Source organism: Heterocephalus glaber, unplaced genomic scaffold, assembly GCF_053883595.1.
Source record: "Heterocephalus glaber isolate CG9 unplaced genomic scaffold, H.glaber_assembly_v1.0 deba00001457, whole genome shotgun sequence".
NCBI classification, from domain to species: Eukaryota; Metazoa; Chordata; class Mammalia; order Rodentia; family Bathyergidae; genus Heterocephalus; species Heterocephalus glaber.
The window spans coordinates 29,798,850-29,818,209 of NW_028258305.1; the positions used below are offsets into that span (position 1 = coordinate 29,798,850).

At 40.6% G+C, this 19,360-nt stretch overlaps 1 protein-coding gene across 3 annotated transcripts; it reads right to left on the reverse strand.

Annotated features, from left to right (window-relative positions):
- Positions 1–4,923: 4,923 nt before the first annotated feature.
- Gemin6 (gem nuclear organelle associated protein 6) lies at positions 4,924–10,315 on the reverse strand. 3 transcript variants are annotated; one of them, XM_004839327.3, is made up of 3 exons: positions 10,180–10,315; positions 9,183–9,329; positions 4,924–6,182 (listed from the first exon to the last, which is right to left on the reverse strand). In XM_004839327.3, the coding sequence occupies exons 2-3, from the start codon at positions 9,308–9,310 to the stop codon at positions 5,777–5,779; spliced, it is 534 nt and encodes a 177-aa protein (XP_004839384.1). In that variant the 5' UTR covers positions 9,311–9,329; positions 10,180–10,315; the 3' UTR covers positions 4,924–5,776. The 3 variants fall into 3 exon arrangements, with proteins under 3 accessions (XP_004839384.1, XP_004839385.1, XP_021109400.1); XM_004839328.3 differs by having other exon boundaries at positions 10,209–10,308; XM_021253741.2 differs by having other exon boundaries at positions 9,183–10,281.
- Positions 10,316–19,360: the final 9,045 nt, after the last annotated feature.

Here is a 19,360-nt window from a genome sequence, read left to right on the forward strand (position 1 = left end):
TCACAACTATTTCACTCTGTAAAAGTAGCCACAGGCAATCCATAAACCAATAGGGACTGCTGAGTTCCAGTAACATTTTACTTAACAGCTGGGGATTTAGCTCAGTGGTTCAGCCGCCTGCCTGCTCAAGGTCCCGAGTTTGATCCTGGTACCAAAGAAACCAAACATTTTACTTAACAAGTGAAAGTAGCCTGCTAATTGTTGCCAGGACCCAGTTTGCTGATCCTTATCCTAGCTAGGGTGGCAGGGACTTGCAGCTCTAATCCAATGTGTGAAGCTTAAAGCCTCTCCGGACATTCCCAAACTAACACACACTGTTCTATTCCATATGGGCCCCTGGCACCAGACTGGCTTCCAAGCAGCAGGTTCAAGGACACCTACAGCTGGGTGTGGTGGCGCACACCTGTAAGACAGCATTTGAGAGCTGAGGCAGGAGGATCACAAGCTCAAGGCCAGCCTGGGCTACATATTGAGTTCAAGGGCAAGCTGAACTATACAGCAAGATCTTGTCTCAAAAACAAAAACAAGATGTACATCTACATTCTCTTCCCTCATTGTAGCCTGACCCAGAGAACAAGGACCATCATTATGGTTTGTGTCTAGGTGTCCTCCCAAAGTCTGCTACTGTCATAGGTGAGGCATTTTGGTGACTGGGTGTGGAGTGTGCAATGCTGTGATCAAGGGTGTGTGATTATTAAATTAGTCCTCTGATTTGTTTAGCATAGTTCTGGGTAGGATTAAGGGTGCCTTACTCTAGCTCTGAGTGCTGTCTGCTCTAAGGGCAGGTAAGCTGGATAAGATATAAGGGAAAGAAAGAAGGTCACCTATTGCTTGCTGCTTTCTACTTCAGAGCTTTGCTACCTTCTGCCTGCCAGGAACTGTTTGTTCTCTGCAATGCCCCCTCTGCCATGCCACCCTGCCTCGGAGCCAGTCAAGTATGAACTGAAACCTCTACAAACTGTGAGCCAAATAAACCCTTTCCTCCTTTAACTTTGGGTGTCAGGTATTTGTCTCAGCAATGAGAAAAGTAATTAAGATAACCATAGCATAAATCCATAGACTGGGCTGAATTCAGCTAGGCAAAAGAACTGAGTTGAGTTCAGCAGCAGAATATCAAAGAGTTATCAGCCAATGTTCACTTTAAAGGCTTTGAAATTTATATATATTAGGGCTGGAAACTTAGTTCAGTGGTTCTGGAGCCTGCCTCGAAAGCACAAGGTCCTGAGTTTGATCCCCGGTACCAAAAAAAAAAAAAAGAAATTTATATATATTAGTGAGCTTTTCAGCATTATAACAAAATATCTATTAACAAACAGGCTACTGAGTGAAGCTCAGCCGGTCCCAGCACCCGGAAGGAAGCTCCCCTGCTACCATCCGAGGATCCTAGGGCCAAGAAGGTGAGCCGCGTGGGCACCAGAAGCAACCCCCCCCCCCGCCGTGGAAATGAGAAGACACATAAACAAGCCTCAAAAACAGACTTCCAGATAACCTACAGCAACCCCAAAGGGAAACGAGATGGAACAATCTGATACTCAACCACCTGGACTCTCTGAACTGGCAACAAAGGAGGATCTGGGAAAAATGAAATCAGAAATAATTACTCAGATAACAGCAAAGATTTTGCTCATGGTGCAAGACATGATTAATAAATCTAGAGAGGACACAGATAAAAAATAGAGGATCCGAGGAACATGATGGAATCCCAACATAGGAAACAAATGGAATCCATAAAACAGGTACAAACAGATTTCGAAGAGATTAAAAACTCCATCGGAAGTCTGCACAGCAGAATGAACCAATGTGAGGATAGAATTTCACATATAGAAGAAAAGATTGCAATTAGTAAGGAGGAAAAAAAATTGCTTTAAAATTATAAGGGAACACAAGAAATCAATCCAGCAGCTGCTAGACGATGCAAAGAAGAATAACATAAGACTGATTGGAGTCAATGAAGAAAGAGGAGAGAGTGCAGATGATATAAAAAAACTCTTCACAGAAGTGATGGCAGAAAACTTCCCAAGGAGGGGAAAAGAACTTGATATACAGATAAGTGAGGCATATAGGACTCCAGCTAACTTTAATCAAAAAAAATCTACACATAGGCATATAATAGTTAGGATTCCAGAAATCCAACAGAAGAATAAAATTCTACAAGCAGTGAGAGAAAAGAAACAAATCACATACAAAGGAAAGCCCATCAGAATCACAACAGAATTCTCAATGCAAACCCTCAAGGCAAGAAGAGCTTGGAGTGATGTATTTCAAGCCCTAAAGGAAAACAGCCTCCAACCCAGATTGATGTACCCTGCAAAACTATCTTTCAAAATTGATGGAGAAATAAGATGCTTTCGTGATAAAGAGCACCTCAGGAACTTCATGAATACCAAAACGGCACTCCAAAAAATTTTAGACAATACCCTAGGAAAAGACAATGAGGGTCACAACCCCAGGAAGCCCAGCAGAATGAATCCATTGGTCGTGACAAATTAAACCCAAAGGGGGAGAATCCAACAAAAAGAAAAAGTCATGACAAGGCTTTTAAAACTTTTGACTTCATCTCCCTAATGAGTGTGTAATTCAATCTTATTATTGTACTGATTAGTATTTTTCTGATTCTAGAATTGCACACCTTTCCTTGTGCTATACTGGCTATTTATCATCTTCTTATGTCTACATTTTAATTGGGTTGTCTATTAATGAGCTCTAAGAATTTTTATATATTCTGCTCATAGGTTATATGCATTGTAAATATGGTCTGATTAAGGACTACTTTTCATTTTAATGATGTCATTTAAAGTTCTAAATTTTGATGGAATCTCATCAGTTTTTCTCTTTTATACATCATGGTTTTTGTATCCTAGGTAGTTCTTGCCTACCCTGAATTCATAAATATTTTCCCTTATAATTTCTTCTTAAAATTTTATACTTTTAGGCTTTCTTATTTAGGTTCATAGATCCCTTCAAGTTATTTTCATGTATGGAAAAAAAGGGTTGAGGTTAATTTTTTATACATGGATACCAGGTGTTCTAGTGCCGTTTGCTGAAGACACTGTCTCTTCCTCGGTTCTTGAATCGAGTTTATATTCTATAAAATGCTAATGTTAAATAATCTTTCAAAACTCAGTGGACCATATATGTGTGGTTCTATTCCTAGATTCTCTGTTTTATTCAAATGATCTATATGTCTTTCCTTACACCAACACTGCCTTGATTACTGTAGCTTTAGAAGAAGTCTTAAAATTGGGTGCTAAACGTCTTCCAACACTGTTTTTGTTTTTGTTTTTGGCTCTTCTGGGTCCTTTGTACTCCTACATAACTTTTAAATTTCAATATCCAGTTCTTCATTTATAGCAAGTATACACAGACCTGAATTTTTATATATACCTTGTATTTTCTAATCCTGCTAAATTCAAGTACAAGTTCTAGGGGCTCCTAGAGATTTCTTAGTATTTTCTCTGTAGATGATCATTTCATCTACATATAAAGATTTTGCTTCTGCCGTGCCAATCCTATCCTAGTTGTGTCATTTTATTGCCAGACTATTTTGGTTTAGACCTATGTTTCAAAGTCTAATGGACAGATGAAGAGTAGGCATATATGCCCTTGTTCCCCACTTTAGGGAGAAAGCATTGCATCGTCCCCATTCATAGAGGAGTTTTTGTTGGAAGTATGGAGTACATGTCTTTGATCTGTTGAGAAGGTTCTGTTCTACTTCTAGTCTCCTGATAGCTTTTACCATGAACAGCTATGGGATTTAGTCCAATACTCTTTCTCCAACTAGTGACAGGATCATATGGCTTTCTCCTTTCCTCTGTTAAAATGATGACTTTTGGGGGTGGATCTTCCAATGCTGAACCAACACTGCCATCCCTATAACAAAGCCACTTTCTACATACTGCCAGATCTGACTTCTAAGAGTTTGTTTTGTTAAACAAATTTCTATCTATGTTCATACTTTTTTCTTCTATTATCTTTATCCAGTTTTAGGATTAGCACAATGTTGATTTCTTAAAATGAGGGGAGAAGTGTTCCTTTTTTCTGCTTTGATATAATTTATCAGTTAAAATGTTTATGAGCCTGCTGTTGTCATATAGGTAGGTTTTCAAGCTAGGAATATACTTTCTTTAATAGGTCCTATTCAAATTTTATATTTCCTCCACAGTTAGTTTCATTAATTTGTCTTCTAAGTTACTTCTTAGAAGTTGTCAAATTTATTTCAAAAAAGATTTTTGTAATATGCTTTCTATATCCTTTTAAATTCTGCAAAATCTGTGGTAATGTCTCCTAGATCTTAATATTGTAATTTAAAAAATGTATAACTGATATTGTGTAACAGGAAGAAAAGGTCTAAAAGAACAGGGGAATTGGGAGGAGTAAGGGAAGGGAAAAAAGGACAAGGAAAAAATATGAGAAGAGGAAAAAAATGGAAACAAGGTCTTTGCAAATAGGGAAGGCTGGAGGGGGTGAAGGGAGGGCAAAGGAAGGGGAAAAAAAAATAAGAACCAAGAGACTCATGTAATGGTACAAGATCCCAATGATGAATGTAACTGTATTGTATACCTAAAATGTACCAATAAAGTTAATGGGGGAAACAAAACAAAACAAAACAAAAAGGCTACTTATGAAGAAAGGTTTTTCAGCTCAGTTTTGAAGGTTTAGGGCATGGCAGTGTCATGAGCTCAGTGGTACACTCTTGCCTGAGTACTCCTTCTTGGTTGCCTCACAGCATAGCACAGATTTACAAAGCCAAACAGGAAGTCAGAGAGACTAGGGTCCCACGATCCCTTCTGAGGGCAGTCCCTCAGTGACCTAAGGACCTCCCACTAGACCCCATCACCTCTGAATACCTCCACTCTGGGAGGCAAGTGTGTAACACATGAGCCTTTAAGAAGACAGAAACCATAATTACGCCATAGCACAGTCTGATTTGAAACTGCTTTATCATTACTTCAGAATAAAAGACATTGTAAAGATACAGATTTACTTTTTCCATATATATATATATGCATGTACACACACACACACACGTATCTCCCGCCATACTAGGGATTGAACCCAGGGCCTTACCCATGATAAAGTGCCCTATCACTAGCTATATCCTCAGCCCTTCTTATTCCGAGACAGTCTCACTAAGCTACCTAGCTGGCCTGGAACTTGGCAATCCTCCTGGCTCAGCTTCTGAGCACCTGGGATTATAAGGTGTATCACTGAGCCCAGCTCTAAATACATTTCTTGCCTAATAAAAATGGAGTAAACTGAGCTAGGGATATAGCTTAGTGGTAGAGTGGTTGCCTGGCATGTGCAGGACTCTGGGTTCAGTCCATAGCACCATTACAAAAAAAAAAAGATGGGAACAGTATAGCCTCATCACAGAGAAAAAGACCCCTTTGGGGAGGCTGAGACAAGAGGATCCTTTGTTTATGGCCAGCCCAAGCTACAAAGTAAGACCCAGACTAAAAAAAATAAATAAATAAAAAACAAAACTTTAATATTTGACTTCCCTGAGCTAATTGCATTGCACATGATGCTTTGTATTAGCTCATTTATTTCCCAAGGAAATTACACTTATAATCTCCTTTGATTTTTTTTTTTTTTGGTACCAGGGATCGAACTCAGGACCTTGCACTTGCAAGGCAGGCAGCAGAACCACTGAGCTAAATCCCCAGCGCTCCTCCTTTGATTTTACCAAAACAAAAAATTTAAATATACACAGTCCTATAATATAATGGCTTACACTCATAACATTTTAAGAAGAAATAAAGGCATAAAGTCGATGTTAATCAGTATGCCTACAGTTCTTGGCTTCTCCCTGGGAAGCTGCAAGATGACCTTGAATAAGATCCTGAACACGGGACAGAATAATCTCATTAGAGCTGCTGCAATTTTCTGGACAGTATGGTGGGTCTATAGTCAAGACCCCAGCCACACAGAGTGTCCTCCGGGACTCTCCTTGTTCAGTGATGGGGATGTGGTTCTTCTCAAGCCATTTCTTTAGGCTGTCCTTTCTCCTTTCCAGGTCCTCAGGGCTGTATGCTGCACAGTCTCCAGACAGGAACAAGTGCATCAGCTTCTCTCTCACTCTGCGGTCCCCTTCATCCACAACTTCGACAGTGTGCACAGCATGTCCCATAATTCCAGTCACAGACAAGCTGCCATCTTCCAGGAAGTTCACAAGGACAATACTTTGAAAGAAATATAAGTTCAGAGCAGATCTGCAAAAGAAAAGGCTGAAGGCCCACAAAACTATGGAAGAAGTAACCTAATGAGAGGCATCGTAAACCCAAACAAGTCATAAGAATAAGAGGGAACAATTTTACCTGTCTGAAATTAATCCTCTCACCACCAAATGCTTATACAGTATTCACTGAAAAGCCTCAACATCTAAACATTTTGCCTATTTTAAAGTTAAATCATCATGGGACACAGGTAATATATTACCTGAAGAGTTAATGGGGTTGGGGGGTTGTTCAGTAGCACAGCTTATGCTTAGTACGCATAAGGCCCTGGGTTTGAGCCTCAGTATGTGGGGAAAAAAGTTATGAATCCCTTAAACATGTACAAGAGGGTGTATATTTAACTTCTGAATTTAAAAAAAAGTAACTGAATACACTAAAGTAGGCCAAAAAAGCCAAGCATGGTGGCACACACCTGTAATCAGCATGTGGGAGGCTGAGGCAGAAGGACTGCCATGAGTTCGAGGTCAGCCTGGGCTCCATAGTGAGTTCAAGGCCAGCATGGATTACATAGCAAGACCTTGTCTAAAAAACAAATAAATAAACGAACAAACCAGCTGTGGCAGCGCACACCTGTGATCCCAGACTCGAGAGGCTGAGGCAAGAGGATCAAGAGTTTGAAGCCAGCCTGAACTACATAGCGAGACCCTGTCTCCAAAGAAAAGAAACAGGTAGCAAAGTCTAGCAGAAAATAGTAAGAATAAATCTATGCCAATAATTTTGAAACTTAAAAAACTTTCTAGAAAATAAACTACTGGTGCAAAAATGAAAAAATGTGACTAGGTCTATAATCTTTTTTAAAAAAACAAATAATTTAAAATCTGTGCAGGGTGAAAAAAATATACTACTTTATTGATAAGGTCTATAAAATTTTCAAGGATCAGACATTTCTCACCTAATCAAATTCTTCTAGAAGCTATAAAAGGGGATCTATATCTCATTTAATGTGGTTAATGTGACCTTGATGCCAAAAAGGAAAAATAAATTTGGAATAGATTTGCAAAAGAAAACTATGAGAAAAATCGTACAAACCCAAATTGAGAGACAATCTACAAAATACCTCACCAGTACTTTTCAAAACTGTCAAGGTCGTGATAACAAGGCTGAAAAATATCACAGATCAGAGGAGACTAAGGAAACATGGCAGCTAAATGTAACCTGAAATCCTGGATTGGATCCTGAACAGAAAAATGCCATTAGCAGAAACAGTGGTAAAATCTAGATAACCTCTGTAGTTTATTTAATGTAAATTCTTAGTTTTGATATCTCAAATATGTAAGATATTAACATTAGGGGAAGATGAGTAAAGAATATATGAAATTCCTGTAATCTCTTTGTAACTTTTCTTTCTTTCTTTCTTTTTTTGGTACTGAGGATCAAACTCTGGACCTTGCACTTTCGAGGCAGGCAGCGGAACCACTGAGCTAAATCCTCAGCTGTAACTTTTCTGTAAGTCTAAAATTACTACAAAATAAAGTGTGTGCATATGCATGCCTCTACTTTTAAGGCAGTCTTGCCAGGAGTGGTGGCACATGCCTATAATCCCAGCAGTCTGGGAGGCTGAAGCAGGAAGATTGCAAATTTGAGCCCAGCCTGGGCAATTTGGTGACTTGTGATCCTGCCTCAAAATAAAAAAATTTCTTAAAGGGGCTGGGTATGTAGCTCAGTACAAAGGCCCTGGGCTCAATCCTCAGCACCATCAGTAAGTAAATAAAGGGGGCTGGGGATTTAGCTCAGTGGTTCTGGCGCCTGCCTCGAAAACGCAAGGTCCTGAGTTTGATTCCCAGTACCAAAAAAAACCCAAAACAAAACAAAAAAAATAAGTAAATAAAGGAAGGAAGCAAACAAGCAGTCTTGCAAAAAATAAATCTGATCTCTATCAAACCTCTAGATCTGAATACAAATTTATAGGAAACATGGGGGATAAAAGAACATGTTAAACTGCACCATGCTAATGCAACAAGAATGTTTGATGCTATAAGACAAATGACCTAGATTCTTTTTTTTTCTTTTCTGGTACTGGCAATCAAACTCAGGACCTTGCACTTGCCATGGTGCCACTGAGCTACATCCCTGGTCCTGACCTAGATTCTTAAAACAAAATGACATGGAAAACAAAAAGAGGAGAGTGCAGAGTCATACCTCTACTTAAGAGACAAATCAACCAACCTGAATTAATGTAAAAGGGTACTTTTTCAGGAGAGGGGTTTGAGACAGGGTCTTGCTATGTAGTAGAGGCTGACCTTGAACTCACTATGTAACCCAGGCTGGCCTCAACCTTACAGCGATCCTCCTGCCTCCTAAGTGTTGGGACTACAGAGGTGTGCCACCATACTTGGCCTAAAAGGGAACTTTTGAGGCAACAGAATCTAAACAGACTAGAAATTAGCTAATATTGTTTACTATTATTACTTTTGTCAGGTGTTATAAATCATGGTTACACATGTCAAAAATCCTTATCTTTCAAGAGGCATGTTGTTGTATTTGTGGACACAACTGTAAAATGTCTGGAACTGGGTTTAAAATACTTGGGTTTGGGGGTGGGGGTAGTTACTGACTGTTACAGGGCTCTCTTTACCTTTGTGTTTGAATTTTTCTATTAAAAATACAAGAGAAGCTGGGCATGATGGCACACGCCTGTAATCCCACTACTTGGAATGGTGAGTTCAAGGCAAACCTGGGTTACACAGTGATTTTAGGGCCAGCCTGGCTATATAGTAATACCTTGTCTCAAAAAAAAGACAGAGAAAGAATTTCTAAGTCCCAATCCTATGAATTTCACTGGTCTGATAGGGTAATCCATAGTCAGAAAGGCATGTAGCTTCAAAAGCAATTAAATTCTTATGTGAGAATCACTAGGCTTTCATTGATCTGCTTTCTTAATTTGATTATTCATACAGGCAGCACAAAAGGATGTTATGATTTCAGGGAAGCAGAAGGCATACTCACTTGGCAGAGACTGGGTCTGTAGTTAAAAGCCATCCTTTATACTCCTTCTTCTCAGAGGCTATTACTCTGACTTCTTTATAAACATAATCTTCCCATTCTAAGGGGCTTTTCTTAGTCCATTCACTCATGGTCGCCAGGTGGCTAAATCTAAAACCACCACCAGTTTGGGTTAATATATACGTTCCACACAAGCGAATAAATGTGTTACCTCTAATCTCCATACTAGAAGACGAGAACACTTGATTTGCCTCAAATTCTTAATGTTACTTAATACAATTAAATATTAATATATTGAGCTAGGCCTGTAGCTCAGCTGTGTACACCAGTAGTCCCAACTACTCAGGAGAATGTGAGAAAACCACTTGAGGGCACCAGTTCGAAAAGCAGGGTAGAATAAGTGAGGATTCTGTCTCAAAAATAAAACAAAACAAGCCCCGGGTGTGGTGGTGCATGCCTGTAATCCCAACACTCGGGTGGCCGCGGCAAGAGGATCTAAGAGGATCACTACGAATTCAAGGCCAGTCCGGGCTACATAGGGAGTTCAAGGGCAGTGGGGGGTGGGGGGACGACAAAAATGAGTATTGATATATGGACTGTACAAGGAATTGATACTGTAATTGCTTGAGAATGTTTAACTGTATCAGGACAAGGATAACTCCTGTATTTATAATTCAGTCTGAAAGCTACGGCGACAGAGTGGCTGCAAGGAGCAGCGTGAGGAAACTGGATGTTTCTATCCCACCATCCCATCCCACTCCAGGACGCTTTCGCTCCGCCTAATCCTGGTCCGCACAGGACGTTCAAACCCTTCCGTTTAACTTTCCTGCGATCAGGGGAGTTCACCCCCACGGCTCTGTAACCAAGCTGAAGCAGAGAACTGTGATATCCACCCATTGGCTATAGCTGGGGGTCTCCGCGGGACAGGGCTCCGATTTGTGACAATTTGCTCGTAAAATCTAGAGGTTGCCCAAACAATCTATGGCCTCACAATACTTACAACTATACTCAAACCAAGTGGTACTTAACGTTTAATCCTGACAAAGAAAGAACCGGTCGAATGAAACTCCGCGCAAGACTTAGGACTCTGCAACCACGCTGCGCCGAAGGAATATTATGCGCAGCTGCCGGGACCAGCATGCTTCGCTGCTTGCGTCACTTCCGTCCCCCACAATCCTCTGTTTTGTAGTCCTCATCTTGATCACTCCCTTCGTGTCTCAGAGTCGCTGTCCCTGGGATGTTTGGGAGGCAGGCGGCGGAACCACTGTGCTAAATACCTGGCCCTCACTAAGTTTTTTTTTGTTGTTTTTTTTTTTTTGTTTTGGTACTGGGGATCGAACTCGGGACTTTGCGCTTGCGCGGCAGGCGCCGGAACCACTGAGCTAAATCCCCGGCCCGGATGTTTGTATAATAGCCCTGTAAATTTGATAGGGCCTCCCTACTCCATTGCCACGATGGACATCTCAAATAGTTTGGTTTGTTTGCTTGTTTTTTAAGGAAGAGGTTCATGCCAGTTGCAGACGCACTACAGCTATGGAATCAAAGTACTTAACCCCCTAGGTCAATCCTAAATCTCTACAAGTGTGAAGTGAACGTGCTGTGGGGAAGAGTAACGGAGCTAAGGTATTTCTTGTTTGACCTATGTAGGCAGTTAACATGCCTGCTTCTCTGGGTGGGCCTCGTACGTCTTGCTGGAAGTGCAGAAGCTGGGAAGAAACACACTGGGTTGTGTTGGATTCCACCTCACAGATCACTCACTAGAAACTCCTCCAGTCCAAGAGTACAAAACACTTGCTTCTGCTACAGACTTCTGGTCATGTGTTTAGTTGGCTTCTGGTTTACTCTAGAATCATGTTTATCAAGACTAAAATCCTGAAAAAAAATTTCTCTTTGGTATTGGGGATCGAACTCGGGCCCTTATGTTTTTGAGGCAGGCGGCAGAACCACTGAGCTAAATCCCTGGCAGTAATCCTGAGAAGTAGTAAACCTTGAGTTCCTCCTACATATGTGAAATTTTTTTTTTTTTTTTTTTTTTTGGTTCCAGGGATCGAACTCGGGTCCTTACGCAGCAGGCAGCGAAACCACTGAGCTAAATCCCCAGCCCAAAGGGAAGTTTATAAGAACAGAATTAGAAGACTATGGAATCAAGGTGTAAAAAACATCAAAAATCAATCTGCTTTTCTATTACTACTTGGAACCGAAGGATACTGTTTTTTAGTTTGTTTTTGTTTTTTTGGTACCGGGGATCAAACTCGGGTCCTTGTGCTTGGTACTGGGGATGGAACTCGGGTCCTTGCACTTGCAAGGCAGGTGGCGGAACCACTGAGCTAAATCCCCAGCCCTGATACTGTTTCTTATTGACATCAATAATCCCTCCCAAAACCTTTCTTCATTTTGAATGAGTTGCCTGATTATATTAATGTGGGTTTAGGGGATTAAATTAGATTTTGCCAGTTAAAGCCTTCTGTAAATCTACAAAGAGCTATTGAAAATTCCAACTGTTATTATATTGTGGAAGAAAATGTTTGACCTCAAAAATTCAATCCAAAAGAACTACAATTTGTGACAAGTATTCATTTGCATTTTAAGCTTTTTTTTTTTTTTTTTTTTTTGAGACAGGGTCTTGCTTTGTAGTCCAGGCTGGCCTTGAACTCACTATGTAGCCCAGCCTGCTGAGTGGTAAGATTACAGGGGTGTGTCACTACACCAGCCTTAAGCGTCATTCTATACTGCAAAAATCAGCCTTTCTTTTCTGTGCATGTAATTCTACAAGTAGAAGCTAGCCTCAAATGGTGCTCTCTCCTCTCCTGGTTGGTTCCTACTCTTTGGGGTTTTTTGGGGGGTTTTTTTGTTTTTTTGGGGGGGTACTGGGGATCAAACTCAGAACCTTGCGCTTTCGAGGCAGGCAGTGGCACCACTGAGCTAAATCCCCAGCCCTGGTTCCTACTCTTTGTTGCCCTGTGCCTCCCTTTACTTCAGCTGGTGTCCCTCCTCTCAGATTCTCTGCTGCCCTCCTCTCTCTGTCCATTTTCTTCCAGGAATATAACTCCACTCAAACTTGCCTAAGCACCTTTAACCTTTCCTTTGCCCGGTTAAAAATTGCTCATTTTAGATTTTAGGTACATTCAGTTTCATTTGTGCAAGAAATATTTATTTTCAAAGAAATTTCTCTTCTTAAAAGCCCTAAAGCAAGCCAGGCATGGTGGCGCATACCTGTGACCCCAGCACTTGAAAGGCTGAGGCAGAAGGATTTCCAGGAGTTCTAGGCCAGCCTGGGCTACATAATGAATTCAAGGTTGGCCTGAACTGCATAGCAAGACCCTGTCTCAAAAACAAAACAAAAAAACCCTAAACAAAATTAGAGGTTAGAAACCCAGTCTTCTTAAACTATTTGCTGTTCTTTATTGTAGTTCAAAGAAAAAGCTGCCCTGCCCTGGCCAAAGTAGGACAAAATTCAGTTCAGAGTACTGAGTGTTGAAAGTAGGTAGAAAAGGGTGTGGAAGTAGTTGATAATTTACTAAACATACTTCAAGCAAGGCATGATCACAAAAAAATAACCCTGGTCATTTTGGCCCAACACTTTTAAAATATTCTAGCATTTCTATTTATTCAACCAGTAGAACCAACTAAAAGTGTTTATTCTTAATTTTTAGATTTATTCATCAAGTATATATTGATTTAATGTTTTTTTGTTTTTATTTTTGTTTTGTACCAGGGATCAAACTCAGGACCTTGCACTTGTGAGGCAGGTGGCAGCACCACTGAGCTAAATCCCTGGCCCATATATTGATTTAGTTTTGTATGCTATACTTTCTGTTAAGAACTAGGCTTTAAAAACTAGTAAAACTAGCTGGGGATGTAGCTCAGTGATAGCCACTTGCTGAGGGGTACCACTTCTGCCTATACTCAAAGCCCAGGCGTCTGAGGGCATCTGAGGACACTTAAGGTTACAACTCTGTTCTCAGAGACATGCACATAACAACCCACAGTTATTAAGAATGACAACATACGCAACCACGCATGTGCAGCATGGCCGACGTCATGCAGCAGGTGTTTAGTCTCACCAAGTCTCATAAGCAGAAAATACACTATAAATACCATAACTTTTTTTTTTAGTGACACATACTTACATTTTTTTAAATAGCAAAACATGTATTACTCCATTTTAGATGTACATAATGACAACACTCATCATAGGGAATTTGCATCTGAACACAATACCTCCAGCTGTAACATTTTAGTAGCTGTGCTTGCTGTGTTTGTTATGTAGCTGTTTTGCTGAAGGAATAAAGAGACACACAGCTCTTGAGCTCTGGAGATGCAGCTCCAACTGTCATGCTCTGGTGCTGTCCTGATGCTGATGATTGACTCTCTGCAGGTATTGTTCTTGTTGAGGAACTGATTAACTCACTCATGAGTCTCTAGATAAGACTAAACGGACTCCTCTCCAGGTGCCTCCTGGAGAGGCTTGGCCTAGCATGCACACAGGGTTCTGGGTTCAGTCCCTAGCCCTGAAAAAAAAAAGTGGACAAGAAGTTTAGTAATTTTGGTTTCAGTTTGGTTAAATTTGTTGTATACTAGAAAACTGCTTCTCTTGGGGAGTAGGGAGAGCCTTGATTTGTACTGTTTGCTCTTTCTGTGGTGTAAATATTTCCACTGTGGCTGATTTCAAGGTACCAGTGATTTAACAATTGGATCACAAAATCCTTGAATATTTAACAGCAGGTTTTTTGAGCCAGTGTAAGCTGGTTCTAGCACACCACTACCTGTGCTCCTGAAGTTATTCACCTTGGATTTCGGTTTCATCTGTAAATGAAAATGTGTGATTAGATGACCCAAAATCTTGTCAACTCTTAAAATTTCATAACTAGACATACACCGATAATTTAGGATGAGCTTTGTGTAGTGGTGCATGCCTGTAATCCCAGCATTCAGGAGGCTGAGGTAGAAGAATCATTACAATTTCAACCCCAACCTGGGATACATAGTGAGTTCAAGACCAGCCTAAATTACATAGCTAGATCTTGTCTCAAAAAAAAAAAAAAAGTTCTTTCAATACTACCTAGCACAAATTCTAAAAAAATTTCCAGGATTACAGGCATGCGCCAACATGCCCAGCTATGAGACAGATCTTAGTATGTTGCTCAGGCTGGTCATAAACTCCTGGGTTTAAGCAATCTTCCTCCAACAGCCTCATGAGAAGCTGACCCTACAGGCACATGACAGTGCAACCAGCTGAACTCATCTTAGGAGGAAATAGGCTGGAGGGAATAGGAAGATTTGAGTTGTGGAGTGACATGATTAGATCAGTGTATTAGAAAGAATGCAGAAGGGCTGGAGGGCGCTCAGTGGTAAGAGCCTGCTTAGCATTCAAGAGGCCTGGTTTCCGTCTTTAGCACTGGAAAAGGGGGGCCACTCAGAGAAATTGGATTTGGAGGAAGTAGGGAATTAGAGACCATATGCACTGTTCAACCTTATGTAACATAACTCTACCCAAATAAAGTAATGGTATTAGGAAAAAAGATTCCAATTTTTTTTTTTTGATACCAGGAATCAAACTCGGGACCTTGTGCTTGCAAGGCAGGAGGCAGAACCACTGAGCTAAATCTCAGGCCCAGGAAAAAAAGATTCCAAAACAACCACTCCTCTAAGGGAAAATGGCTTCACAGAGGCATGTCTCCAATTGCTTGCTTTTATCTGCCCTGCCCAAAGTGGAGGTTTTATCATCTCAGAGAGGGAGCGTTGGTTCCTGAGCAGACAGTGAAAAGAGACTTGTTTCCCTAGGGTGAAACTTTGAAAACTCAAAGTACTAAACACATGACAGCAGGTAAGTTTTTTAAAACTGTGTTGTTTAGCCAGGTATGGTGGCCCATGCCTATAATCTCAGCACTCAGGAGGTTGAAGCAGCAGGATTACTTCGAGTTCAAGGACAGCCTGGGCTACATAGTGAGACCCTGTCTCAAAAAACAAACAAAAACAAAAACATAAAAGAACCAAAAAAAAAAAAAAAGATAAAAACTGTGCTGTTGCTTCTCAAAGATGCCCAGACAATAACATCTTTATGGCTGGGGAAAGTAGCTTAGTGGTAGAGTACATGCCTAGCGTGTCCAAGGTCCTGGGTTGGATCCTCAACGCTGTAAAAAATCTTTATAGAGCAATTGAAACAGTAAAAATATGCATGTTTTGCCACAGATCCATTTTTTTCTCCAGTGAGTTATTGTTTCTAAAGACAGCTGGTCCGGGTAGGAAGTAAAGTGCTAGTCTAGGCTGACAGCCGCGGGAAAAGACATGTCAGAGGAGGAATCAACAGGTTTTATGGGTTGGTTGCATTAGGGCAAGGGCATGTTAAGAACTTGAATTTGAAGACTCCAGGGCTTTAACAGAAATTCTGTTTGTTCTTTTCTTCGTGCATAAAGTCCTCTTCTCTTCATTTTTTTTCAGGCTCTTACATCTTTTCAAATAGTTATATTCATTAAATTAAATAGGAAAAGCCCTGGGTGTGATGGTGCACTCCTGTAATCCCAGCACTCAGGAGGATGAGACAGGAAGACCACAAATTCAAGGCCAGCCTGGGCCACATAGTGAAATCCTGTCACAAAAAGCAAAACAAAAAATTAGGAAAACTTCATTATGGAATAAAGCCTTCTTCAAAAGCACCTTATCTGTAAAAAAAAAAAAAGCATTTTATCTGTGTGGACAGTACTGTACAGGAAAGCAATAGTGAGATACCTCCTCCAAGCTCCAGTAAAAAGTTAAACTAACTGGATGGATTAGATCTGTGATTCATTTGCACAAAGAGGCCATGTATAATCTGGATGACCAAAATACATGGGAACAACTGGAATTCTAAGGAAGCAGGACTGGAGTGGGATTGTATTTTAGTAAATGGAAACAAGTATATGGTAGCCTTTAAGACATTCAGCAACCCATGGTCGGAAGTTGAAAGTAGAGAAAAAGATGAGAAAGCTAGGCACATGCTTGTAATCCCAGCATTTGGGAGACTGAGGCAGGAAGATTGCCACAAGTTCGAGGGCAACCTGGTCTACATAGTGAGTTCAAGGCCAGGCTGAACTGCATAACAAGACTGTGTCAAAAAAACATTTTTAAAAAGAAAGAAAGAAAAAGAGCTAGGGATTGAAGCCAGGCACAGTTGCCATACACTTGTAATCTCTTACTTGGGAGGCTGAAGCAGGAGGATCTCAAGTTCCAGGCCAGCCTGAGCAATTTAGCAACACCCTATCTCAAAATAATTAATTGGCAAAAGAACAGACCTGAGGATCAGTGGAACAGACTAGAGGATGCAGAAACAACTCCAGACACACTCAACTACTTTACCTTCGACAAAGGAGCCAAACACCTTCACTGGAAGAAAGATAGCCTCTTTAATAAATAGTGCTGGAAAAACTGGCTTTCCACATGTTGAGGATTGAGACTACACCCATATCTTTCACCATGCACTGACATAAAATCGAAATGGATCAAAGATCTAAATATTAAAACAAACACTAAGTCTGCTGAAACACAGAATAGATAGAATGCTTGAGAACACAGGAGTAGGTAAAGACTTCATGAACAAAACCCAGACCACACAGGAAATATCACAAAGAATCAACAACTGAGACCTCATCTTATTTTTTTATTTTTTATTTTTTGGTACCAGGGATCAAACTTGGGACCTTGTGCTTGTGAGGCAGGCGCCAGAACCACTAAGCTAAATCGCTGGCCCGGGACCTCATCTTATTAAAACGCTTTTGCACAGCAAGAGAAACTGCCAACACAGTGAAGAGGCAACCTACAGCATGGTAAAAAATTTTCACCAGCTATTCAGGTAAAGGATTATTATTAGAAAGAATAAAGAACTCAAAAAATCAGACCCCCCAAATTTAAAGACTCAATGCGAAAATGGGCGTCTTCATTTTAGATGAATTAGAAATGGCAAATAAATATATAAAAAATGTTCAACATCACTGGTCATTCATGAGATGCAATTTAAAACAATGCTGAGATTCCATCTCACTCCAGAAAGAATGGCTGCTATCAAGAAATCAGTCACCCTTGTTGCCTTTGTTACTTTGTGTGCGCCAAGTTGTTTCTCCTCTATGAGGCCTGCTTACCATCCCTGTCTTGGAGCCAGCCAACTATGGACTGAAACCTCTATGAACTGTAAACCAAATAAACCCCTTCCCCTTAAAAAAAAAAAAAGAAAGAAAGAAATCAATAACAAATGCTGGTGGGGCTGCGGGGGAAAAGGAACTCTTCTCCACTGTTCGTGGGAGTGTAGACTGGTGCAACCACTGTGGAAATCAGTGTGATTTCTCAAAAAAGTAAAACTAGGGGCCAGGGATTTAGCTCAGTGGTTTCGCCGCCTGTTGGGCAAGCACAAGGACCCAAGATTGATCCCCGGTACCAAAAAAAAAAACCAAACAAAAGTAAAACTAGAGGTTCCATTTGATCCAGCTGTACTCTTCTTGGTATCTTCCTGAAAGAATTAAAAGCATCATACCACAGCGATATATGCACACCCATGTTTATAGCAGCACAGTTTGTAATAGCTAAATTTTGGAAACAGCCCAAATGCCCATCAACTGATGAGTGGATAAAGAAGATGTGATTTTTTTACGTAATGGAATACTACTCTGCCATGAAGGGTGAGCTTCAAACATTTATAGCTAAATGGATGGACCTTGAGATCATACTCTTAAGTGAAATAAATCGGACACACATGTTTGAAAAAAAATAAAAATAAAAAGATAAAATAAGTAGCTTAGTAATAGAGCACTTACCTCTCATGTACAAGACCCTAGGTTTGATCCCTAGTACTACAAAAAATAAAAATAGTAGAAAATAAGCTACAAGTTTAGAGAGATACTTCTCAGATACCAAAAATTTGAGGGAAAGACTTTCCAGCAATGTATGCATATTATGGGAGGATGAATGATTTATCAGATCTTTTGTTTGGGGGGAGTGGATTTTGATACAGGGTCTCACTCTCTAGTCCAAACTGATCTTGAACTCACTAAGCAGCCTCACCTGGCCTCGAACTCCCGTTGATCCTCCTGCCTCAGCCTCCCAAGTGCTGGGCTTACAGGCGTTCCCCCCACTTCCAGCACCAAAAGCATTTAGATAATGTGTTTGCTAATATATTTTAGCAAGCCAAACTTTCTCAGGAATTTCTGTTTCAAAGGGTGACTAAAAGAAGGAAGGATGCTAAACATACTCGAATACCAGCACTCAGAAAAGGCTAAAGCAGGGGGTAGGGATTTAGCTCAGTGGTTCCTGTGCCTGCCTTGCAAGTGCGAGATCCGGAGTTCGATCCCCGGTACCAAAAAAAAGAAAAGAAAAAAAGATTTGTGCAAGAAAAGGCTAAGGCAGAAGGATTAGGAGTCCAAGGCCAGCTTGGGTTACACAGAGAGTTAAAAACCAGCCTGGACTACATAGCAACATCCCTATTTCAAACAAACAAACAAACAAACAAAAAACACAAGGAAAAAGGAGGAGGGATATATTCAGCTAGACTTACTGGCCCAGGTACGGGGAACTGACTTTGATCCAGCAGGCAGGTAAAACAATAACAAGCACTATACTTATTACCCCTCAGGGAGGACAATGAAAGGGAGTTATTTGGTAATTAAACACTTCCTCCAACAGCCTGTTCTTCCCTTGCCCTACCCAGTGATCTATCCTCTCTTGGCCTCCTACGGTAATCTTCAAAGGATTCTTTGTTATTATTGTTGTGGGAATGGAACCCAGGGCCTCTGCACTGAACTACATCCTCAGCCCTTTTTATTTAATTTATTGATTTTATTTTGAGACATGGTCTTGCTGAGTCACTCAATCACTAGGCCTCCTGCTTCAGCCTCCCAGAGTGCTGGGATTACAGGTGTATTCCACTATGCCCAACTTTCAAAGGATGTATGTGCATGTGGGTGTGTGTGTGTATAGAAGGGGGGGTCTTTCTTGTCTATCTTGGGACAGATTATAAACCCATATTTGAGTTGCCTATTGAAAAAAGTTTGAAAAAGTACTCCTAATACACAACAGAAAAATCATCTCTGATGTAAGAAGCCAGTAAAAATGTATGTGGCTGGGCATGATTATGCACATCTATAATCCCAGCACTTGCGAGGCTGAGGCAGGAGGATTGCCTCAAGTTTGAGGGCAACCTAGGCTACATAGTGAAT